This window comes from Cyrtonyx montezumae, unplaced genomic scaffold, assembly GCF_038088225.1.
Source record: "Cyrtonyx montezumae isolate F1298 unplaced genomic scaffold, pur_monq_1.0 scaffold_3, whole genome shotgun sequence".
Taxonomy (NCBI): domain Eukaryota; kingdom Metazoa; phylum Chordata; class Aves; order Galliformes; family Odontophoridae; genus Cyrtonyx; species Cyrtonyx montezumae.
Window position 1 is genome coordinate 23080158 of NW_027072034.1, and position 26134 is coordinate 23106291.

General features: G+C 42.2%; 1 protein-coding gene across 2 annotated transcripts in view; it reads left to right on the forward strand.

The window, feature by feature from the left end:
- The window catches only part of CLYBL (citramalyl-CoA lyase), a 150423-nt gene that overhangs the window by 54596 nt on the left and 69693 nt on the right, over positions 1 to 26134 (forward strand). For both annotated transcript variants that reach the window (XM_065740834.1, XM_065740833.1), the window contains exon 2: positions 21737 to 21926. In XM_065740834.1, the coding sequence (XP_065596906.1) occupies positions 21737 to 21926 (190 nt within the window). The remainder of the gene's footprint in view (positions 1 to 21736; positions 21927 to 26134) is intronic.

A 26134-nucleotide genomic window follows, 5' to 3' on the forward strand; every position in this document is an offset into this window, starting at 1 on the left:
TTGGCAGCTTCAGCAGGGACAAGATTTCACCCACAGCAATTTTGTAGGAGCAGAAAATCCGACTTCCAAAAGGTCATCCTCACTTCTGCTTGACTTAAGTTGGTGAATTAAGAGCTTTGGAAGTTTCAAAGGAAACAAACCTCATTTTGAAGGATTTATCTATCCTAGTTTACCTATCCAAATTAAAACAATAATAATAATAATAATAATAATAAAAGAAAAAATAAGAATTGTGAAACATCCTTCTGCTGTAAATTGCTGTAAATTTATGTCTCTCAGGATATTTTTTCATGTCATCAGTTGTTTGTGTAAATTGCTAGACAACATCTTTAGGTAGTATTCAAAGCATTTTAAGGAAATTGCAGTGTATATCACATACAGTGCAATCTGTTACGTTTCAGACTGACAAAAAAATCATTTGCTCAAAAGTTGGAGTTCTTCTTTGGGTGAAACAAACACGTTTTTGCCTTGTAAAACTACTGACAAAACTTCCTAACCTGTTCTAGCTGGAGATAGGTCAGCCAAGTCTCTCTGCTTGTCATTATATCTGACTGACACTTGCACACCTTGGAGGATTTTTGGTTTGCTTGTTTTAGCAGTCTTCAGACATGCCATTATTTGAAAGTACCATTGACTAGTAAAATATAATTCTGAATCAGAAAACTGTGGTTGAAACAATAGGCTGAGCAATCCTGCTGACATGGAGGATTGTTTTATAGTGCACCAAAATATATTTTTCTTATTTCTGAGGAAAGTTTCTGGATTCAAACCAGATCCTCCAAAAGAGAGTGAAAAAGAAAGAAAATCTTTATGGAGTTAGCCCTGACCTATAAAAGCACCACTCTGCAGGAGTCACGAATGGCTTTTTGGCTAAGTTCAGCAGTTGAAAAGGCCGGTACTTGTTTTGTCTCCAACTCCCACAATAGCTGTGGAGAAGAATGTCTTCTTTAAAAGTTCTGGGGATCAAGCTGCATGTTGCTAGAGTGTTGCTTCTTCTGGTCCCTTCCCCCCCAAAAAAGAAGTATGCTAAAGGGCCTAATCCGGCTTCTATTGAAACTGGTGTAACTTTGTCTCTTTTCAGATTTTTATGATTGACTCTTTTTTGGGCTGCTTTCAGGTTAAAAACAGGTTTCATATTTCGCAGTACAATATAAAAATATCTAAGGGAAGGAGAAGATATTTTCTTTCTGAAAAACTCTTCTGGTTTGACAGTAAGCAGTAGAAAGATTTCTACATGGCGATTTCTACATGGCTGCAGATGGCACGAGCTCTTGCATTCTGTTTGCAAGCTTCTGTGCTGGGGCTGTTGGCAGCTCTCTCCCAGCCCTTGGGCTCCAGCAGGCTTTCTGAAGACAGTTAGGTAAAGCTGTTTTTCCAGGGAATAGCTGAGCTTTCAGTGAGTCTCCTGGTTTATTTCTTACAGTAGGAGCGCTTGGTGCCCAGCTTTTTTTTTTTTTTTTTTTTTTTTTGATGTTCTGGTGCTATCCCACCTGTCAGCATTGAGAGCTGGGCTCAGTCCCACCATCAGCCAGAGGGGGTTCAAATACACAGCTCCAAAGACCCTCTGATTGTCCAGCTATTTGCACTTTTGGTGGCAGGGAATCCCCCGTTCCTTCTGATGAAACTGAATAAGAATGATAGAATCACAGAATCATGAAAACGAAGAGAAATGAAATGATGAGAAATGAAATGATGAGAAAATGAAAGAAAACTATGTCAATGACCATTTGTAAGTCCAAGATGAACCTACACCTTAATCCTTCTCAAAAGAATCAGCCAAGGGAGAGAGACAATTGGAGAGTTGTTCCTCCAACCCAAAGGTGCCAAGCTTATTAGATGCTCTCTTGAAACATGTGATTCTCTTGGTTGATAGTAATGTTTTAGATTACCACTATGAGGTGGAATGAAATCTATTCCTGAATAGATGACCTTGTTTACAACGAAGAAGTGGTGATGCCACTGAAAAAAGCAGTGGTATCTGCAGTAGTCCTGCAGCAGCTATGGAAGCTTAAAAATCATTCTGCAGGCAAAATAAGTCTCATGGTTAATTTATGGGAAAGAAAGTAGAATGATCCCAGGTGTGGATTTCCAAAGGGATGCATCTCTGAACCCAAATCCTTGAGCACATAGAGCTGTAATAAAAGTACAATGTGTATTACAAAGGAATGGAGAACAGACATCAAATTGACAAAATCTAATTAAACACTATTTTAAAGAGAATTATTACAAGCCAGCAATACCATCCTTGCATTTCCTGCCCTGCTTTGTTTAACTCATTCTCCCACAGCGAAGATACAGCACACCTCCATGTGTTTGCCTGGGCTGTGTGAAGACCATATGACCTATTTCATATGACACAAAGCAGGATAAAATTGGAATGATGAAGGAATGGAAGAGGCATCATTTGGCTTCCCAGAGCCCTTAAGGGGCAGGGAGAGAAGCCGAGCAGCACGAGGCTGTAGCTCTGGCCTGCTGCCCTGGCAGGGCTGCCCGTGCCCATGGGCTGTGCCTGCATGCCCGCTGAGGGCGGGGAGCCTCACTGTGTTCCACCCACGTTCCCGGCTGGAGCGGGGAGCAGCGGGTTCCTTTCAGGGATAATGGAGCCTTTTAACTGCCGTGCCTTGCTTGATGTATGAAGGTGGATTCACGAGGAGTTCCCATAACATTTTGCTGGTGGTTTAATGATTACCGAGAGAAAAGGCTAAAGAATGCAGAGAACAGGACACTGCACTTGTTCTTTTTTTTTTTCGAGGGTGGTGTTTTCTTCTGTTTTTAAGAAATGCGTGTCTTTGATGAGATATTGCCACAGGCTAACGTTTTACATTTTATGTCGGCCACCTTTTGTCAGCAGCTCGTTATTGATGCCGTACTCTGTTTTAATTCACACTTCTCTGCTAATCAATTACAGCGTTTATCCATTAATCAGGTGTTCTGACAGGGTCAGTAACTGCTTTTAGGTTTTGTGGGACGTTGCGTGTTACCAAGCAAGTCACAACAGTCGGCAGACCGGCTCAGCACGGTGTTATTTCTGCAGCCCGCTGGGCATTCAGGGGAACAAACACATAACAGTGCTTCTGGCCATCACTTCAGGTTTGGGATCCCGTGTCACAAACCTCAGCTCTCTGCGTGCTTCACCCGCACTGTTGGCTGGGGTGGAGTGTGTGCGCCCACGTGCATGAGCCCGAGTACGTGCATGAGGCCGGGCCTGCCCCCGTCTGTGTGTGTGCGGACACAGGTCGGCACCTCACAGCCCAGATGTCTGCCTCGGGAAATGGGCCTGTTCAGCTGGGAGTCTTGCAGCTCCTAGAGTGAGGTAAAGCCTCGCAGGAATTAACATTTTTTTTTTCATTTTAACAAGTGGTGTAGATAACAGAGGGGGCAACATTTAATTGAACAGTTACAGTTTTGGTAGTTAAGTTACCATCTATAATGATGGTAACAGGTTTCAATTATCTTTTTTATGACAGATGTACCAACATTTAATTGTTTCTCATCAAGTGTGGAAAGAAAAGACACTTCTGTAGATTTTTCAATTCTTCTACATGTCACTTAGCTGTCTGCACCATTGTTTGAGCTCCTTTCTCTCATCCTCTTTGCAGCAATGAGTTGTGTCATTCCCTCATGATCAGCACTTTTGTTGTCTTTGTTTTTTGCTGTACCTCAGAAGTCCATCTTTTCTTTCATCTCCTTCCCATTCATGCATGAGGGAACAGTTGTGCTCTGTTGTGGGGATGTTCCGCTGGATTTCAAACAGTAGGGTTTCTTTTTATTCTCTTCTAAGTAGTACAATGGGGCTGAATGTCTGTTGCAGAATGCACACACTAATATGCCAGGTTATTTGGTTTCTAAGAAGTCAATAAAAATGCTACATTTAGGTTCAGTACTTGGCTTGCTTTTTTTCTTTTGCTGCTTGCTTTTCAGTCTTCAGTTATAAATCTGTTTGTTTGTTTCTGGTTATAAAATATAATCCTCTATATTAAATCCAAGCGTGGAATCAACAAACACTTAGGAAAAAGCGTTACTGGCGGTGGGGTATTTTCACACTAGCAGATTTGGCAGACTGCGTCTTCCCCGATAAGGAAGGGAAAACTGCCGCCAAATCTAATTAATGGGGTCTGTAACAGAGAAGGGGAGAGGGAGCGGGGAGGGGAGATGCGATCATGAGTTGGTCTTGGCAAAACTTTGCTGTTTCTTGGAGACTCAGCAAGTCTCTGCATTTAAAAGAAGGTAGCTTTAGTAGACTGGATTTTTAAGGATTGGGTTTTTGTATTATTATTATTTTATTTTACTGTGTTTGTACTTAGTTTATAAACACTCATCCAAAAGCCGCTTCACCAGCAAAAAAGCTAAAGACATAAAAAGCTTGAGATACCTCCAGATACTTTGTTCTCATATTCAGGAACAATCTTCAAAATCCTTCTTAATGAGGTCATAAAAGAAAAAAAATCGAACAAGTGGTACTTGTGTACCTCTCTAGGATGTGTCATCGGGGTCACTTGCCACTAGGTTATCCTATTTAAAAAGGGATTGGGATAGTTCAATCAAGCATTGCATTAGGAGAGAGACTTTGATTAATTCCTTCTCTTCTCTATTGTGCTATAGATAATTTCAGTAAATTTGTGATACTTTCTTCTTAGTCGGTGTTGAGGCTTAACGTTCTTGATGCGTCATGCTGTGTATTAGCATTTATTGGGCCTATTTGGCTCTAGTAAAGAGGAGTGTAGGCTGCAGACAGCCCTCTAATCTTTGACAAGTGAGGCCATTCTTTCAATATTACTGTTATCTCAGGTCATAGAGAGAAAGTGTTCTCTTACAGGTTTGCTGCAGGAACAAATATTGCGTGTAAAGGAAGGGGAAGAATAAAAAGTAAGTAGGCTGATGATTTATTGCAGATTTGTTTTCGGAAAGAGTCGGCTTTTATGCAGAAAATCACTGTTGTGAGTAGCTCGTTCCTTTTGTGGCACAATGAGATGGAGGTAAAGAAATGCAAAGCTGAGCCGCGTTATTGACATACGCTGAAATGCAGCGGAACTACAACTTAGAGGCCGGCTGTGATTTTGTTATTTCTGTACTGCATGAAACCTAACTTTTATTTAAAATGCTGATTGGCTGCTCTGGGAAATTTCCTTCTTTGTTTAATTCTCATTAAAAAAAAAAAAAGTAAAATTAAAATAACTTGTTCTGACATTGGCGAAATTTACTTATGTCCTGTTTATCAACTAGCCATGCACATTTTTTCTTTCCCTTTAAAACTCAGGCCTTTAGAATTTGCGTGATATGTCACTTACTCATTGTAAAACTTTCTATCTCTACATTGCTTGGTGTAATTTCCTTTCTCTCTCCCGGCTCACTTTGAAAACGTGTGCGCCAGTTGCTCTGGAGACTCCAGGCCCTGTTGGGTGTACACATATTTAGGCGCTCTTTAAAAAGTGGATTTTTGACCTGATAGACCGTAACGGCTCCCAGGGAGCCACTATGGTCATTGTGTAAATCCTTCTTAGTTTTCGGTTTACTCACTTGATATACCGTAACGGCTCTTAGGGCCGTTATGGTCTATTGTAGTAATCCAGCTGCTGCACATGCGCATGAAGCTTTTGTGCCCAAAAACCCCAGGGAAGTTCTGTAGGGAGCGGGTAGGCATGGGCAGAGTGCTGACTTCCTAGAGGGGCCACGGGGCTGGAGGGACAGTGGTGTCCTTTCCACCCTTCCCTCTGGCCGCAGCCTGAACCACAGGGTGCAACAAGGCTAGAAGCCTGCCAGCTGGGGTGTGGCAAGAGAAACAGTCCTACTGCCTGGCCTGGGCACTTAAAATACCATCCAGTTTAAAACTGGAACATCCTTGAGTATGAAGGAGCTGGTTTGTGTTTGTGTGTTTTTTTAACGTGTGTCTGAGCTGCGTGTCAGGCTTCTGCCCAGTGGGGTTTTTGACAACTGAGTTATTGACCCTTGAAAACAGGGAGTTGTAACTGAAAGGCTGATACAGTCGTAACTATAGCAACCCTGTCAGTGTTCCTGTAATTATTAACTATTTTTTTTAATGCAAAAATTAAGAAGCTGTTTCCGTTCTTAAAGAAGCCTTCATTGCAAACTGATGGTGCCGCCACAGAAATATGCTACGCTTAAACAACGCATGCCAGTAGTGAACACAGAGTACAGGCAAAGTGGGGAAAAAGCTGAGCATTGCTCACCAGCAGGGCCGGAGCCCGCTGGCCCAGCCTGATGCTCCGAGCAAGGACAGGCAGCTTCAGCCACTGCTTTGAGCATAATTGGGTGCTGGCTCAGTTTCCTTCACTCACATCAGGAGAGCAGCGTCCATGCTGAAAGCAGAAGCACGGGTGTTTCTTGTAGTCAGCGCCTGGGTCTGGGGAGCAGTGAGCATGGCAGCTCCTGGGGATGTGCTCTCACACTGCTCTGTGGTTCCACTGTGCCAAGGAGTTGCCAGCCCACCCTGAGCCAACCACTGGGGCCTGTCCTCGTTGCAAGCACCTGCAGATCCACCTCTGGTGACTTCATCTCTTGTTGTTGCTCTGGTGTTAGCTTGCATTTTCTAATCCACCTTCCAACAGAAGCAGTAAATGCCCGAGATATAAAATGGGTACACACCCTGGTATTTAATGTGAGCACAGCAAGTGTTTGCTGCTGCCACAAATGGCGTCCGGCCCTCCATTTTCTTGTTCCTTGGAATCCAAACTATTGATAGTACTGTATTTAATGGAGTTCCTTAATTGCTTCTGTTAAACAATCAGTTGCTAAGCTTTCCTTAGCCAGGTTTTTAGATAATGGCTTTTGTTTTTGCTTAGCCATCTGTCCCTGTATTAATTGTCCTTTTCCCCTTGCATCTACCCATAATTTTGGCAAACTGGTTCCTGAGGACGATCTGAATTCCTTGTGCCTCATTTTGTAGTGTTGGACACCGTTACCTTTAGCGTTTCACACATTTAATGGATGTAGTTCTGGATACTGAAGGCAGTTCAGTCACTTGCACCGCATTGCAGGGAGCTGAAGTTACTCTATTTCTATGCAATGCTAAATGCTGGCAAAACAATCAGAGGCCTCAATTGAAATGATGGCTTGTTTGCAGGAGATCAGCGTGCATGGCAAGTAAAAATGTTTTCCTCATTTCTCTCTGCCGAGTGAGGTGACAGCTCACAGCTAGAGGGTTTCAGAAGAACTTCCTCTGGGCTCAGCACTGAAGTTCCCATTTTGTTTCCACCTTGCATGCTGAACCGCCATTTGTTCTGCCTGGTTTGTACAGCTTTGCCCCTGATCTTTGACTGCAAAGCTGCTGAGCCAAGGCCTGGTGCAGAAGGGTGCTCAGACAGGTGATATCTGTGGGGTGCTCAGCTACTTGGCTGAACCAGGATCATCCTGGTTCCTTTCTCCTTTGTCCTCCTCCCTTGTACCCTCTTTTCTTGCTTCCCCCATCTCCTGCTTCATCCTCCAGGACTTCTGCTGGACTGTCTATGTTGTCCTTAAGTGATGCAGCTGGTTGCCCTGAGTTATAACATTTCCCCTTGTCTCTGGAGGTTCCTCAGGCCCTGGTTTTCATTGCCGCTTCCCTCACTGAAATCTCCACTGACTTGTCACACACCTTTAAGATACCTTTTGACCTTGATCCCTGCCCTGGCTCCCTTCCTGCATCCCTGACTGATGGTTTGGTTTCTGTGTTTCAGTCACCCTCTCACCCTACTGTGCTCCTCTGCAGTTCCCTCAGGCCTTCTTCTACCCTGGTGGCTCAGCTGGGGCCACAACCTGGCACCGTCTGTCTCACTGCTTGCACAAAACACATCCCTCCCCTTGGGGTTTTTCATAGAGACCCTACACATCTGTCACCCATCTCCTTGGCGCTTGGACCAGACTCTGCCTCTACAGCCACCTCTTCTGCTTTGCCTTGCCTCTAGAGCTGTGGCTGTGTGCAGATGGCTTCAGACTGTCTATGCTACCTCACCTCACCCTTCTGCCAAACCTAGGCTTCTTGCAGCCTATGTATCCCCTTTTATTCTCATTTTAGGGAATAAAGCATGTAGATGCTCTTTAATCTTCTTCTTTATTCATTCTCAAACATGAACAGTCTTACAAAAGTCCTTCATTGTCCCTGTATCTGCAGCCATCCTCATACTCCTAGTGCTGGGTTAAACACTGGTGTGTTAGTTGTTTGCCTGCAAGCAGTAGGAATAGTGTAATCAAAGTATGTTTTGAATCAAGGCATAGCAGTGTCAAGAGCCCTCATTCGTCTCTTCAGACTCTATATCTTCACTCTTCGTAACTCAGTTCATCCCAGGCTGGAACCTGTTTCTGTTTGCATTTTTTTCCCATAGACTGTGTTTTTAAAAAGACTAGAAAATAATAAAGCAGAATATTTTAAGACTAGCTTATTGATTGCATAAAATTTAACAACTGGTTATTATTTTTCAAACTTTTTCAGAAGAAAAAGTTCTTAAGGCACCTACTAATGTTGATTTTATCTTTTTTGTGGATCAAAACCTAGCAGTATCCCTGGAATGCTCAAGTTAGCAAATGAGACTATTACTGTGGTGGAAAAACAGTTTACATTATAACTGCTTGGGACAGGAGCAGGGACAACATACCTTTAGAAGACCCAAAGACACAACTGTGTTTGTTGAAAGAAAAAGCAGTGTTTCAGACCAGATTGCACCAGATTTTTTTTGAGTGTGCTGAGTGCTGGGGCTTATCTTTTAGAGCATGCAAAATGTCTTGCAGCCAAAGAAGTGATGATTGTAGGATGTGGCAAAAGAAATTATTTATATACGGTGTCACTAGTGGTGGTAATTTCCTTTAAAATTTACCCTAAGCACATATCCATTCAGTGCTCTGTCCTGTGTACAAGGGGATGCCAATGCTGTGGGGAGAACAGCTTGCCAGCAGGACTTCCTAAGCATCAAGCTGGAGCTTAGACAGAAAAAATCCACCATTCTTTTGGCCTGAGCACCGTCATCTGGGTATGTTAGCCAAGAATTTATCTTCCCAACTATTAATGTGTAGTGGCATACTGTTGATCAAACAGCCCCTAAATTCCTTCCTTGCCCTACAAAACAATCAGAGCAGGGACAAGGGAGGATATGAGGTCATCATCTTCCTTGTTTAATGGCTAAAAATGCTAAGCTCTAAGAGACAGAAATGAAGGAGTGTCACTTGTGTGAAATGCCTGGTTGCTTGCTTTGTTCTGGTGGGGATTTGGTGAAGACAGAAAGAAGTAGCACTAAGGGCAGAGCTGCTTTGGTTTCTTGAGATGTTTCTTCAGCATTCAGCAGCTGTAAGCCTGCGGGGTCATACCTATACTTGCAAGGTACGTAAGATGCCTGCAACCTTTGTGATGCAAAGAGCAGCAGCACTGTGAGGGCAAGCTATTGGCATCAGTAACTGGTGGTGGGACAGCCTGCCACCTAGGGTGTCTGCAGCACTGGGGGATTGAATAATTCCTTGTAGAATTCCCAGTCTAATAACGTTGCTGGGGATGTGGGAAAAGGCAGGTTTTTTTCCAGCAAAGTAGTTGAGACTAAAAATGTTGGGAAAAAAGCACTTAATATATATTGATTTATGGAATGGAAATTCTTTTTGCCTCTTTCCACTGATACATACTATTGTGTTACGCCACATTGAATGATTTTATATGCATACAAGTATACATATATCTACACTTATATGTGCATAAAGAAGTAGTAAATGTAGATATATGTGTAATAAATACGTAAGCATGCATACAAATAAATGTATGCTCACTTCAGACTGTCATGGTTACAAGCCAACAGATGATTTTATCACCTTTAAGGCTGGATATCCTACTGCCTTTCCCTTCTCTCAGATTTTCAGTAATTCAGTTTCTAGGTTTATTGTTAATTACATATTGGTATTGTTTTTAAAGACTCCAAAGAAGAAGCCTTTATTATTCTGCTTCCACCCAGAGCAAGTGAGATTATTATTTTCCATTTTCTCTATCAAATTACCCAAAGAAGGAGAATTTTTTTTGCTTTCTGGATACATTCTGGAGAAAAGAGTGGATATGCCATGTTTTTTCTTTCTTTACTTATTTATTTATTTTTAATGCATCAGATGCTAATCTCTGACAACAAATCTTGCTGTCACTGAGATACTAGCTCAACTAAAATGTTATTCCGGATGATAAAAATTGAAAGTCCCTGACATTCCTCCTATCAGCAAGGAAACAGATGATGAGGAGCAGGGGGTGATGTGAGACTAAAACTGGTGTCTCCAACCATCCAAATAATATATAAATAATCTCAGATTTGAGAGACATACTTAGCAAGAACATTTCAGTTTGATCTGTAGCACTCTTCAGTACTTGTATGACTGATTTCTGCCTCCTTTTCAATCCTTTGTTTCTTAATGTTAGTACAGATTACTGATCTGCTCTGTAGAATTAATATGTATCTCAATATAATTTCACTTTTTCTGTACTGAAATATATCTAATGTGATTCCCAATTAAAAAAAATATATATATATATATATATACATATATAGGCAGCTTTGGGAATTGAGTACTTTTTTCCCTCTTTTTCTAGTACAGGATAGAAGACATATGTTAACTAATGATCTAAATTCTGTAATTCTGAGCCTATTTCTGATAGAGGTCATTAAGGAGGACCTCTAACGGAAAACACCATGATGTCTCTCCATGTTTTCACAGGGAGTTTTTTCCACAAAGTTATATATCAGAGAGTTTGAAGATTCTGTTTGTTGCTCAGTTCTCATACAGATGTTCAGTGGTAGAATGTTAACTTACAGAAACATAGCTGCTCATTTAAAATGCCATAAAAACAGTTAAATGGAGATAGACCTAATCCTGTTTCTCCTTACAGGTTTTACTTTCACATAATCCAGCAATTTTGTTTATCTATTGTATGTCAACGTTAGAAACCAAAGGCAATTTTATTTGTGCAATAGAGGCAATATGTTTTTCTTATCTCTAAAGAAGTACTGCATCAAGATTTTGGGGAGCAAAATTCTCGCTGATGGGGCAGTGACCCCATCTCCTTTTGGTCAGTCCCTTCCCTTGATCTCTGAAATTTAGGTTTAAGCCTTGGTGATGGTGGAGCATACTGAAATGCATGAGTATGGGAGATCCCTGCTTAACAAAATGGCAGTGTTTTGTGGGAAGGGTCATCCAGTGGAACAAGGCCGTTGGGAAAGAGAGCAGCTTTGACTCCTAGTGTTGCCTGAGTTTCTGATGGCTTTTTTTGCATGCTCACTGACCCTGGTCTATAGATGCTGTAGCAACCGCAGCCACACAAGCCATCTCACCTGTGAAATACAGATAAGAAGCCCCCACAGAGAATGTAATGCGAGGTCTTGCCCTCGTGCCTACACAGAGCCATGCTTACCAGGTGTTTCCAGTGCCCAGAAGCGGCTTTTTGCTGCTCGTTGGACTTTTTTTTGTTTGGTTAGTTGGTTTGGTTGGTTTTTTTGTTTTTTGTTTTTTTTTTTTTTGGTGAAAATAAACCCACAGTGTTTTGCAGAGCTTTTCAACCCACCTCGCTTCTGTTCTTGATGATGATGATTTGTGGAGCTCTGGGCCATGGTCAGTGACCAACTAACCATCAAATGGGATGGAGTTTACGGTATGGAGGATCTTCAAACGGGCTGGGGTTGTGCTTTTATGACCGCTTTAAGTCTCCCAAGGTGCGGCGAAGTTGTTATGAAGAGTTCTGTGAAAATGTTTACGGATAACTAAATGATAAAAGTATCTTCCTCTCATCCAAGCAAGTTCACCTCCTTTGAACCTTCAGTGACCTGCCTGGATGGGGAGGAAGGTTATGACTGCGTTCTCCCTTGAAAGGTGAACCTGGGGCTCTAACCATCCCAAATACACACCCCTTGTGGGGCAGGACCTGACCCTCCACATCAGTAGGTCAAGAGGGTTTTGTCCCTTACCAAATGACACTGATGCACTATGCAAAACTTCTCCCTCATGCTGGAGAGTTTGGTGACTGGAGGGGTCTGAAGAGGAGGGTAGGCACTAACTACAGCATTTCCAGTTTCCTGACTTTACCAAGGAGATGATTTTGGAGGGTTGTGTCTGGGTTGGTGTGTCTGGGTTGGTGTGCCTGTTTCCATGAACTAAAAACATCCTTCGACTGGCTGTGGGGATGACCAAATGGAATCAACAGCTGTCAACTATTTTATCCTTAGTTTCATAGTATTTGCCATTTCCTTCAAGCCCAACATCCTAAGATCTTGGGGTTTTTTCTTTTTTTTTTTTATTTCACTTCTAAAAAAAACATCTGGTTTCAATTGTAAGGGAAAGTTTGAAAATACAGAGCCAAGGACACAAGAACTAGCAAGTAATACTGCATGGTGCAATGCGAAGTGTTGAATTTTTTAATGCACAATGTGACGTCACATTCTTCATGATTTTTTAAATGGTTGATGTTATTTGCAGATGAAAAATGAATGGCTTTTTCGAGAGGCACAAAGAGTAACGGTAAGATGCGGAATAAATGAATAAATGGAAGAAAATACAGGTGTTTGTATTTTCATTGTAATTGTACAAAAGCAGAAATAATTCTAATTTTGTAGCGTATCAAAAGAAATAAAAAATGCAGAAGAACAATTAAAGACATTGGATAATAAAACTTTGCCAGGTGCTTATTTACTGGAGATTGGGAAATTTTTGCAGTCTCCAAAATGTTGCTTAGTCCCACCACTGCTTCTGGTTTGTGTGTTTTAACTGGTTTGTGTGTTTTAACTGTAGATAATTGAGCAGGGATATAGTCTAAGGCATGAAAATGTAGAAGTCAGAATGTGGGGGCTATCTCTGCTGTCTTTTTAAATTAATAAAATAAAATCTGCCCTAGGGCAATAGGGCTGGGCATATTATTGCTACTACCAGAACTGTCATAGAAAGATTCCCACGTTTTGTTTAAATTAAATAGCGATAGAGGCATAGAACATTCATTTGATCTTTTATAATGTTTTCATGCTTAATGGGATTTACATATGACATTTTTGTATGATTAAAAGTACTGGAGTTTCATTGCAGTAGACATTAACTCCTGTGATTGAAGTTAAGTGAGTTTTTTTTTTTTTTTTTTTTTTATGTAGCTAATCAAGAGTTTAACAACCTCTGGGGCATTTCAAGAAAACGTTATACTGTACTTAACGAACATTATACTACAAATAAGAGTGATATTTCTGTAATTAGAACAGTCTGGATATTGCTTAATGAATGTTTTGCTTATCTTAATGTATAGGCCATAAGGATTCATGTAGTTGCCTTTATTAACTTGTGGAGTTAGTTAAAAAGCTGGTTAAAACAGTAAGTCCATATCGGGTCAATATAAAATGCTTATGTAGGGATTTCATTGCTCTTATAAATCTGACTAGTTAAAAAATAAACACAGCTGCTTGTTTGTGCCATCCTGAGCCATACTGCAGTGTGGTATTTCTGCCTGTAGACATTTCTAAAGTAAGTATTGCCCCAGTCACTGAGCACTTTGGGAGTCTTATTTATCATCCGTTTAGGAAATGTTTTAGAATTTCCTCCACACCAATATCCAAAAGCAGAGAGCAATTGTCCTTCAGTTATTATAGCTGCATTGCTGGGGAACTAACAGCAGTGCATGTTCGTTATTTCTCCTATCATATTACATCACATTTGATGTAATTACTTTTTTTTTTTTAATGAAATAACCATGTATTTTAGTTTATGGTTACACAGACTGTTTTTCGGTGATTTCACATTTACTAATTGCTGGCTGAATTTTTCCTCACCACTCAGCTGTTTGGCACAGAAACAAAGCAGAACTGATACAAAATGAGGCTCCAATCTGAAATGCTCAGCAAAACATAAAACATATTTTTTGCTCTTCATCAGAACCTGAAAATAACACGCAGTTTATTTCCTGGTTGAGAACGACTGCCTTTATGTTGTTAAAAAGATGTTCACCAGCTGGATCGCATCTGCAAGCTCCCAAGTCTCGAATTTGCACCAGACTCTGTGCCAAAAATGGAAGAGAAGAGGTTGACCTACAAATAGCCTACAAACAAATATAGAAGAGCTTCTGCATCCCGAGTGAATCCTCAGTCCTGCAGGGGCTTAAGCACATGGGCAATTGTAGGTGTTTGACCAGTCCTTTTGATTTCCGTGGGCAGAGCACTTGCTTGAGCAGGTTTACAGGAGCAATCCCAACGTGCAGAGAAGATTGCAATTTGTTTTGTTTTCCCCGAGTAGTAAAAGTGCCCATGCTTTATTTAGTGGTGCAATTTGCATGTACTTCTAAGTAACTGTACAGGAATCACTGAGCTGTTGGTGCATGGCTAGTGTAGAATGTCGTGAAGTGTAAATCGACATGAAATACAGCCTATTTGGTGAAGAAATCTCAGAAGTACGAAGGAGACCTCACTTTGTAAAATCACCTCACCACAGCAGAAATTAGAATACAACTGGTATTCAAACATCCGAAATCCTGAAAGACTCAAAGCATGGGGCAAATGTCTTCCTTTCGACAACTTCCTCGGTATGTTGATCCTGACTCTTCTTTACCCATCTGCTTCATTTGAATATTATTACCAGGCACATCTTCCGTGTAATTTTATTCTAAGTACAACCCGAATCGGAGCTGTCTTTAGGGCCAGCCCTGTTTGCTGTTATCTCTTGCCGTGCATCAGTGCATTTCTGACCCCGTAGCTCTGGTGCAGGCAGCTGCTCTGGCTGCAGCACCACGGTGCTTCACTGGGGCTGCTTTCATCAAGTGTGTGCTTCTTCTTTTACGTGGAATTCGTTAGCAGTCCTTGGCTGTGGCTGTTTGGGCCTGGGATGGTAATGACAATAATTAGCACGGGTTTCCAAATCCCAGTGTTGGTGTCGGCCCCGCAGCACTTGGCACACACGCAGGCAGCGGGTCTGCAGCACTGTGAGGAAGAGAGGGGAGTGGTGAAGAAAAGGGATGAAAAACATCTTCAGGGAGAAAAAGGCTCTGTCCAACTGCTGTTACCCATTTTGGTGTGTGTGTGTGTGTGTGCACAGGGGTCGTGGTTGGGTGTGTTTGGAAGTGCTCTGATAGTTAGTGGCAAAGACAGCATCCCAGGGCAAACCAGGGAAAAGAATGTGAACTGTTCCATGACAAGACAGGGGTGTTTGGGTGTGACTGCCCAAAGAGAGAATCGCCTCAAAACTCTGCTTTTCTGCAGTGGCCACTTCCCTGATTCCATAAAAGCATTGTTTTGCACTTGTTTTGTATTCACTTCCTAAGGCAAAAAATTATACACTGTGTCCTCACCAGCAGCTCGTGGGTAATGTGTGCCCCATCCTCCTCCCAAACTGGAGGGTGCTCGGCTTCAGTAGCCCTGTTTGTCCCTTGGTGTCACACAGCCCTGAGCACCCTTTGCTTTGTACCAAACAGTGATAAACCAAAGCAAATCATAAATCAGTGCCATATACCCAAAGTAATCTCTTCTTACGTCGCCATACGTGTCTTGGAATGGCTGATCTCACGTGCAGTCCTTTCTGAGCCTTCTGATGTACTGCCGAATCTTCATGTTTATTGTGGGATGTTTTTGCTTTTTAAAAAGGGTTGTCATTTCGTTGCAATTCCCTAAGAAATGCATCCAGCAAGAGCCTCTGTCAGGACACTGTACGGCTAAACAAAATTCCCAAAAACCTCTGTGCTGTGTTGTGGATTAAAAAATGCAAAGAACAAACAACGTTAAGTAGCTAAATGAAATTGCCTAAAATCTACCTATAGAAATTGAAACTTCAAAACGTCGCAGCGATTCAGGGCATGGTGGGGCTCTGAGTGAACCAAAACAACGGGGTCAAATGTGGTTGAAAGAACACGGAGGGGTAAATAAAAGGTCTTTTTCTTTTCTTTTTTTTTTTTTTTTTTTTTTTTTTTTTTTTTTACATTTAGCGCGGGTGGGTGGAGAAAGTTTGGTTAACTATTTAACCTGTGATTGCCTTTCATCATTTTATGGCTAAGGGGTCCGTGGTTTCAAGCCTTTGTCAGTGAGTTACTGGTTCGTGCTCAATCTGTGCTGCGGGAAGGCTCTGGTTTCCAGTGATACGACTCACACTGGTTCACCGGAGATAGGAAAAAACTACAGATAGCAGCTGGCAGCACACGTTTTCCCTGAAGTCACTCACCATCAACTTCTGAACATCTGTACACTGAACTGCTTCCTTCTCCACACTTCTCCGCACCACTGTTTGTTTCCCACCACTCTGCTCCTCCTGGAGCCTGCAGCTCGTCATTCCCTGGGGTCCCTGGGCATATCCTCAGCCCACTACACCCCAACCCCACTGCAGGATCCCCCGTGGCCTTCTCGAGAGCCAAGACAGGGGTCCTACTCCCGTCTTGGCTCATGCCATCTTGCACCTGTATAGCTCCATCAGCGTCAGGAGCATCAATCTTAGCGGTGCGTTGCTGGGAGATGACGCCAGCTTTACAGGGGACTTGAACGGCAGCCAATGGCTCTTTCGGGGCACCCCGACTTCTTAGCAGAGCTGCTTTTCCAAAGCCCCAAACCATGGGCTGCGGGGAGGGAGAAAGCCCTTACTTAATTTTCTTTCTTTTTTACTTTTGGAGCGTCAGGGAAATGGCCTTAGCGGGTCCGGAACAAAGAAAGAAATCAAAATGTAAAGCGGAGTGTTTGATGTGTTGATCAGGCGCAGTTTTGATTTTAGCATAATTGGATCACCGTCAACGGCAGTTGTTGGGCGAAGTGCCTCGGTGAAGTTGTGCCTTCTTTCGGCACCAAATATCGCTCACACGCCCTCTCTTTTCTCGCAAGCCCCGCTCCCCCCAAAGCAGCGCAGCGTAGCGGTGCAGCCCGCACTTTGCCGGCGGAGCCCCGCACGGCGCTTCCGAAAGAAGCTCGTGTTATCCGCCCGAGAACACGGTGCGATTTTTTTCCCGTGTTAACTTTTCATTAATCGCGGGGAATTTGTTTAGTTTAGTTTAGTTCAGTTTTGGGTTGTTTTTTTTTTTCCCCCTTTAAAATTGCAACCCTTTCCTCTCCCCTCCCTTTTCTCTCTTCTTGATATTTTTATTTCCCTTTTATATGGAGACTTGTAGATTTTGTCACTTCAAACGTTCGCTGTTCCTCCTCTTTTCTTCTGCTTTACAATACGCACTAGGAGATTTTTTTTTTTTTTTTTTTTGCATATTCCTCCCCTTTCTCTGTGAGATATTGTCGCTGACCAAATTTAAAACACTACAGTATTTAGGATCCCCGCGGTGCCATTTGAAGTATTTGGACCTGGAAAATGCCCCAAGCAATAACTACCTGAATTGCTTTTAATTACACAATATAGCTGCATCATTTTACTTCAGATTCTTTTTGATTGATGCTGTAAGGCAATTGTAACCATGGATGATGGGATTAAGTGCCTCTTGAAGTGACTTTAGCTTCTTGTGGGAACAAAGGGAAAGAAGAGAACACTTAGTCCCTTTTGGAGTGAACAGCCTTTTTTCACTCGCTATATAAAGAAATACAATTAACAAACATTATCCCCAGAGGTGAATTGAAATGTACATGCAGACAATAACTGCTCTTGACTGCAATTAGACATATATGATCCGAGGTATTTTGGCCATTCATTAGTGCTAATTGTTTGAGAAACAAGCCCACAGAACAAATGATTAAAATGTTAGTGCCATAACCGGGATTATTAGCATGTGTGATAAAATGCATGCGCTGCAGCTGTACCAATAAAACTCTCGGGAAAGTCGCTTTGATTTGACGAACGCTTGGCTCGGCTGTGAGCTGCTCGTATTTGCACAAGGCCTGCTGATGTTTATAACAAACAACTTCTAGCTTCTTTTCTTAATTAGAAAGAATTACCATGCAAATTGGGGCGCTTTGTAATTTCGCGCAACTCGCCTTTGTCTTTGGTGGATCATTTGTGCGCGTTGCGGAGCGGCTCCCTTGCAAATCAGACATAGTCAAACCGCTGTATTTAATTTGTGTGGGTTTTGTTTTCTTTTGTTGTTGTTTTTTTTTTCACACATCAAACAATTAGCTGGAGGAGACTTTGCTGTGTTAGCTGTGCTGTGTTCAGGGTCGCTTCTTATGATCTTTAGAAACTTGTTGCCGACACCGTACTGCAAGAGTAGAGAGCTGCCCCACTAAGTCATGGGTGTTTTGCCATCTGTTGGGCACGTGATGGTGTAGAGCCTCTCCTAGGATGATCGGGTCTGGCAAATAAACATGGAGCAGAGATGCAGGCTGAAGTGCTGATCTTGAAAAGAACTTGTGGAAGTGCTTTACGTCCTGCGCAGTAATTTGTTGGCTCCAACAAGAAGGCACCGGTGTGTGCCATTCAACATACTTGTGAGCATGAGCAGTGCTGGAATATGAAAATGCAGTATGCCTTGGGGGCACCTCTGCGATTTTCAGTCATTTCACTGTTTGCTGTATGGCTGCCACCACAAAGTGCAATGTCTCTTAGTAATCAAATGCTTTTGTTTTCTCCTTCCTGAGGATGAGCTATTTGCTCTTCAGTGAAACTGTTCTCGGAGGATCGAGTGTAACTTTAATTTACCAGCTACTTTTATATATTTGATGAAGACTTCAGTAGAATGTTATGCTTGCTGAGGAAATGTGCCTTGATCAAAGATGTGCTGCAGTAAAACTACGCAATGAGCATTACCCAATCCTTGTTTTAACTTAGAGTGCTTAATGGAAGAAACATTGTCTTAGCAAATTCACTTGGCTTATGTCTGTGTATTCAGTTTTAAACACAGTCGAGTTTAGTCTGAACCATCAAAATACTTGTAGTCAGCAGACCTGTAAGATTTTCTTCCTCTTCACAGCATGGGGTTATAACAAATTGCTTTCCCCTCTGAAAAAGTAACCAGACTGGGGATGTTTTCACTCCATCAAAATAACAGAAGGAGATGATCAAGATAGTATTTGCTACCGGAATAGCTAACTGTTAGTATGCATGCCACTGCCCGTTTTAAAAGGGTCTGTAGGCAAGTGGACTTCGTTGTGGAGCTGCTTCTTCCTGGGCAATTCGTTCTATGGCAGAACATAAAATTTGGCTATGTAACACAAATGTGCAGTGAGAATGGGACTTTTCAAAGAATATTTGGCAAAATGATGGCATCTGAAAGTGTTTATTGCAGTCACACCTAAGTATCATTGATAAAGAATCTTCTTTTGCACTCACATTTCTAGAGCTCTTTGTTTTGGGAAGAGAAGGTGTTGTGTTGGTCAGCCGACAGCAGTTCCTTCCATATAATTCATTTTCACCCAAACGTCCATAGAAATCTACTTCATGTTTCATAAGACCATTAATTTGACAAATTATTGATATATATTTTTTAATAATCTGTGCCCTGAGAAGCCTGCTTTTTGAGCCCCTGAGGCTGCAATTTGATTAACTGAGGATAGACTAACAGTTTCTAGCACTGAGCCCAGTAGGTTCATGGATTAAATCTGCCGTGTCTTGAGGGGGAGCCACACTGCTGCCCTATCTAGAGGGATGTTCACAGACCTGAATGGGGACATGTGGCTAAGGATGCTCTATTGGCAGTGAGGGTTTCACCTGTGCCGGTGTGTGATAAGAGATAGATCTCCTCTTGGTGTGCTCTGACATAATGGTTTTATCCACTTCTACCAGGGTAGGGTGAGCTGGAGGGATGCAATCCAAGGGTGCTCCAGGATCTGCTTGTCTGCAGGAGTTAACTATTAATGGACTGAGCACTTTGACTTCTTTGTGCCTTTGGGCACTACAGAGTTGAAGCCAACAGTGACAAAAAAATGGAAATGAATCACTTTTATCCCCTCATACATGTCTAGTGAAGGACTGCAGACTTTACTGACCTCTGTGTCACACTGAAAAAAGACCCTCCACTCTTCCACTTCCCCCTTGCTCTTCCAAAGTGTACTACTGCAAGAAAATGAGATTAAGTGGATTTAACTAGCAGCCACTTGAGTTGCCTCAAGTTGTGTCATCATTCCCTCTTCAACACAGGGCTGAGAATGTGGAGTGATGGTTTGTGGGAGAGGAGCGAGGAAGGTGCTCAGGAGAGTCTCATCTGATGTTGATTCAGCTCCACGTGTTGATTGTCAAGACCTTCAGCAGCCACATCCCGGAACTGCTGCAGATGGAGATAAGATTTACTAACAAGGGTAGCAGTACAATTTGCAATAAATAGCAAAGCATTTCTATTTAGCAGCAAAGCCGATGTGTTACTTAGGCTGAGACACATTGCTCAGAAGAGATTGGTGTGGGATTTTTGTGGACTCTTAAAGTGAGTCCACCCAGGACAGACCTGGCAGAGGAGACAGTGGAGTAACTGTCCTTTTCTGCACATTTTACTGAGATAAAATGTAGTTAAAGCTCTATTCGAGTTCTTAATTCAAGATCTGTCTTTTAGGGTGCTAAGCCTAGGGGAAGGGAGAATGCTTTGGTGGGGTTAGTTTAGAAAGTTGTCTGTCAGCGAGGCATCACGTTGGCTCTGATGTAGATTGACTGAGCTCATTTCCAGGTGTTTGAGAGGGTTAGTCACTTTGGAGAAAAGCCATGTGTGCATGTAGCCATGTGTCATTCAGATGTAGCGACCTGGGAAATGTTATTAAGAGGGACATAGGAAAATGTATGGGTCTCTGACATGATGTGATAATGACATATTCAGTGCGGTGCTAGAAAAGCTTTGCATTATTCAAAGTGCTGAATAATATACATGATAATGCATAATGGTGTTGGATTATGGTGGGATTATTTTGTGACTTGTAAGTGACTTGTGCTCTGGCTATGAAGATGAATTGTGTTATTTTGTCCTCAGTTTTGATGTAGCAGTGTATGTCTGAGGGGTACAGCTTGAAGTGGGTAGGAGAAGCAGGAATGAGCAAGGGGTTCTTTTTGTGAGGCCATGAAACAGAGCGGTGCTATCTGCAAAATAATTACAGAGTGAGGCAAGCTCCACACTACACTTTAGGGCAGCCTCCCCCAGCAGCCCCTGAGCACACAGCCCATATTTGGGGTGAGTAAGCCACAGCCTCACCAGGAATGATCAGCACAGAGTGGAGACCATCACAAACCCAACACTCCTAACCACTCAGATGAATCCCACTCAAGCCTTGTGGCACTGCAGGCTCACACCTGTGTCTTCAGCACACTTCACATGTGGCACGAAACATTTATGCATGAAGAGATAGCGTGGCCAGCTGGCCCACTGATGCTGCTGGTGGGCTTGTGAGCTCTGCCAGCATTCCTGGTTTTTCTTGTTTCCCTTTCCATCCATTTTGCTGATTTAAAATTCGCAAGAAAATACGTTTGTTGAAATAATACTAAGGTTGCAAAATCAACCTTGCAAAATGGTGTTTGTTTAACCAGCCCCCCCTTCTTCGTTAACAGCATGCTATCCAACTCCTGCAGCACATGTGGCAGGGAGCAGCCCCTGCCTTAAAGCAGCTCTGACCTACTCCCAGCACAGCCTGCAACCTCTGAAAGAGTCCTATGGCACAGGGAAAAAATAAAATAAAAACCTTTCTGTATTTAATGCTTGTCACAGGGCACAAAATGGGCAGTGTAATTAAGAGTGCATGGATAACCTCAGCCCTGACATTTCTTTGTTTCTGGGTGTTAAAATTTGCAACTTCTGCTGAACTCAGTGTTTCTGGGGGGGTTACACCGTAATTATCAGTAATACCGTTGTCTTCCTACCTTGTCTCTTCTTGAAGCTTCTGTTTTTAAGACATAGTCAAGTATTCCTTGAAGAGCCTGATTTCAACCTTATCCTTTACAGGCTGAGTTCTTCTCTGCCAGCCGGTGTTCCCAAGCTCAGCTATCGCTTTGCATCATCTCACAAGTACATTCCCAGGAGAGCCGTGCTGTATGTACCTGCGGATGATGAAAAGAAGATACGAAAAATCCCATCACTAAATGTTGATTGTGCAGTGCTGGACTGTGAAGATGGTGTGGCCCTGAACAGAAAGGTAATTAAAAACTATCTGTGCAATACAATCAGTGCTAACTAGAATGTGTGGGCAAATATTGCCTTTGCCTTGGGGAAGTGGCAATCAGGCAGACAAAGATAAACCTTAAGATATACAAAGGGAAGTGATAGGTTTTATGGTGATGCTGGAAAACATGCTTTCCCAGAACTGCAAGAGATGGCTCCTAAGTGGGAAATGAGTTTTGTAGGAATCCAGAGCACAAGCACTCACCACAGAAAAGTGGGAGATGCTATTATTTTTGTCACATATTTCTTGTAGAAAAAGAGAAAATCAATTGTTAGAAGAGAAGTAGGGAAGGAAGAATTGGTTCATGGTCATCAAGTGGATATTTTGTTGTTGAAACAAAAGCTTCTTCAGATTTAGAGTGAGAGTATGGGTTTGAGCTTGAACTTTTTCATAGTTAGATTTACTCACTGAAATTTTCAGAGGAATAGTTGGTAGGGTTATTTCTGAACAAGTTAGAACCCAAGTCCACCAGGGACTGGACGGCATTTTAAATCAAAGGAGCTGCAAGAAAGCAGGCAGAGTGAGAAATAAATGTAGATGTGTGAAGTGTCAGTGCTAAGTTTTTGATGATATTCGATTTTGAGGGAGAGAATGATCCAAACATGCTTCCAGGTATCCTTGCTAGCAATTTTTTTAAAGTATCTTGAAGTAACCATTAAAATGTTTCACATCCCGAAAAATGAATACCAGAAACTGTTTTGAATCTTTCACAGTGAAAGGCATTTTGGAACTGGAATATAAATGTGCCAAAGTATCATCTTCACTTTACAGTACCTCCAACAGTAGCAAGAGCTATTTAATGTTTGAGTTTTAATGTGTTGTCCAGGCAGTTATGGAATAGTCTTGAAAACTTTCCCATGTAATCTCAAAAATGTGGATGAAATTTTATTCTTTTCTGTTTCTTGGGAGTTAATGCTTTCCAGAAGGACTCAGTTTGGTAGTGTTCTCTTTAACCTCCAGATCTTCTTTGCAAGTATGTTGGATAGAAAAATATTACAGAGGAGTTTTCACGTAATAATTTTGGCTCTGAAAAGTGAAAATAGCACTGCTGAATGTTCATGTGTACTGGTGAAGACAGATGGAAAACATTTTCCAGTTGCTAAAATTCTGAGCAGAAGGCTAAAATTATATCTGCTGTCACAGTGAATTAGTATTGTTTAGTTCATGTTTGGAAGGCTGATACTGTAAGATGACACAAGACACAGTTGTGTGTTAAACCAGCATTTTTAGGTGCAGCTTAATTATATAAAACAAACCACTTATAGCAGAGGCATCAATTTGTAACACAGGATGACAGCAAAATGAAATTTTATGATCGAGGTGACGAATTTGACAGCAGTAATTTCTAAAGGGTGATAAAATTCTAGCTTGGTTGAAGTGAAGGGAAGCTGTGCCACTGGCTGTAAGATTTCAAAGAAATTAGGGGGAAATTATGTAATACAGACTGGAGGTGACAGACAAGCCCCTGAGTGAGCTTAAATGCAAACAAGAAGCAGATAGGAGGTAAAAGCTGGGGCAAGCTACCAGAGAGCAACACAGAAGGCCTGTCTGAGCACACAGGGACAGAAGGTGGAAAGTCAAAGCTTGGCTGGAATCTAAACTGGTGAGCCTTGAGCAGGTCAACAAGAATGGCTACTAGGGGTGTACCAGTAGCAAAAAGGAGAAGGAGGACCAGGTGAAGTGTGGACTCTGCTCCACAAATCCTCAGGCTTTACTGTCAGGGACTGTCTCAGTCCTTCTAGGGGAATTCTGGAAGCTGTTGAGGGAGCTGGCTAGTATCATTCTAAGCTGCTGTCACTCATCACTGAGAGGACATGGTGTCTGGGTTGGTTCCTGATGCCTGGAGAGAAGCAAATGGTACAACAATATTCATAAAGGGTAAGAATGAGGAACCACAGGTGAATCAAGCTCACAGTAGTGGTTGTGAAAGCTGTGGTGCTGGTTCTCACAGAAGTTATTTAATGGTGCCTAAGGACATAGCCAGAATGGACTGATACGGAGCAAATCATTCCAACAAACCTTCTCTAAATAAATTATCATGTTTTAGTATGAGAGATGAATAGAAGTCTACTTTGACTTTATCAAGACTTAGACATGGGCTTGCATAGTATACATATCTAGTGGTCTTACATATCCTGGCGGTCAGCCTAAGAACAAATGGACATTGTGTACAGACTGTGGCAGTGACAGTTTGGCTGGACACGGGTGATTCATGATGTGTATATTTTAAGATGCCCTTTGTGGGGTCAGTGCTATTCAAGTTCTTCATCAACAGCCTGGTTGATGGGATGGAGTGCACTCTCACTAGATTCACGATGACAGCAAATTGGGGTGCAATTCATAAGCTAGAAGAGGCATAAGTTCTTCTTATGGAGCTTGGCCTTTGGAGACATTATTTGGCAGAGACATAATGAAGTGTTCAATCAAAGTGAAAGTAAACTCACAGAATCATAGAATTGCTTAGGTTGGAAGTTGCCATCAAGATCATCTTGTTCCAACCTTCCTGCCATGGACAGGGCTCCCAGCCACTAGACTCTATGCTGAGCTAAAATAATCCCAAGGACAGGCTAGGGACACAATTGTCCTGGTACAGCTCTTCAAAGAGGCCCTAGCTACTGTTTTATGTGCAGCTGAACAGGCTTCAGCAGTGTGCCCTGTGGCAAATATGGCCTACTGCCTCCAAGATGTACTGCCAAGGATGCAGGCAGCTGGTGAAGGGAAGGGGTCTGTCACCTTCACTTGGGATGGTGACGTGAGAAATCTGTGTCCTATAGGAGGTCCCAGGCAAAGGAGGCACTGAGAAACAGGAAGGAGCCTGTGAGGGGCCACCAAGATGGTTGTGGCACTGGGGGAGAGGCTGAGGGAGAAGAGTTTATCCATCCTTGAGGGGAGAGAGCAGAAGGGACCTTGGTGAGGCCCTACTTCGACCAGGAGGATGGAGATGTTCTACTGAGGTCCCTTCCAACCTGAATTAGTCTGTGTGATTGCACGACCTAGCAGCAAAGCATAATTCAAAGTGATTGGAAGATCGAATTTCATTTTTAGATCTGCCACAGATACTCAGGAAGACTTTGATTATTAGGTTCTGTGAATGTGAAGCTGAAATTATTACTGCTCTTGTTGCTTAATATATTAATATTTCTGAGGTGTTTGGAGACTGTGTGTGAAAGATATGTCAAGAACATGCACTGAATACTGTATTCGGTGGCCCATTGCAAATAGGTCATCTAAAATAGAAAAAAATACTGGGAAACACAGCAACACTGAGTTTGTCCTTTGGTACACTGTTCTTAAAATAAATAGTGCTGATGATTTTTGCTGTTCACTGCCACATTTTGTATCAATAAAAATTCTACCTATGAATTTTCTTGAAACTACTATTAAAATGTTGGGGTTTTGGAAAGTTAGAGCCTGGCTGAAGGTTCACAGTGCTTTGGGACAATTTAATCTGCTTACACATGATTTGTGCTTTAATTGTACCCAAGCAGAAAATTTGAACAACACCTCACAAGTTGGTTTTGCAAGACTCTGTGTTGCACGCATTCAGATTAAGCTAGATTCAGACAGACCAAGAATCTGGAATATCAGCAGCCCCATATGTTTTAAAATGAAAAGTCATTTCCAAATGAGGAATGTTACCATCTGAATATGTTGAACTGCAATATTTCTTTGGTATCCAACCTGTTTTGTAGTATCCAACCTGTTTTGTTTTGTTTTTCCTTAAGACAGCGCCTCTCTCTGTTTTGCTTATACGGCAGTCTTGATCTCATGACCTCTGCAAATACATTTCTGAAAGATCCCAGAACCCTAATAATTGCCAGTATTCAGCTGTGCATTCAGCTGAGAGCATATTCTAACTCACCAGGTAAAAAGGCGTTGGAAGAAAGAAAAACTAATTGGCTGCAGAGTTCAGGTTTCTTGGAGGAACATCTTTATTTCTCTGCACCTGATACCCCTGTTGTGGGCAGATAATTACAGCTAGGCTGTCTGTGCAGAAAGTAAAGCCATACACGTCTTTGCTTGTGTTGAGACAGTGGCATCAAGAGCTGTTCAGAGATCAGGGAGTGGCTGGCAGGAAAATACCCTCCTTTGATTATAGCATTTTCTTTGTGACTTTGTATTCTTATTTCTTCCTTATCCTGTAGCATGAGTCCCCATCCAGGTTCCTCCAGTCCTGTGCC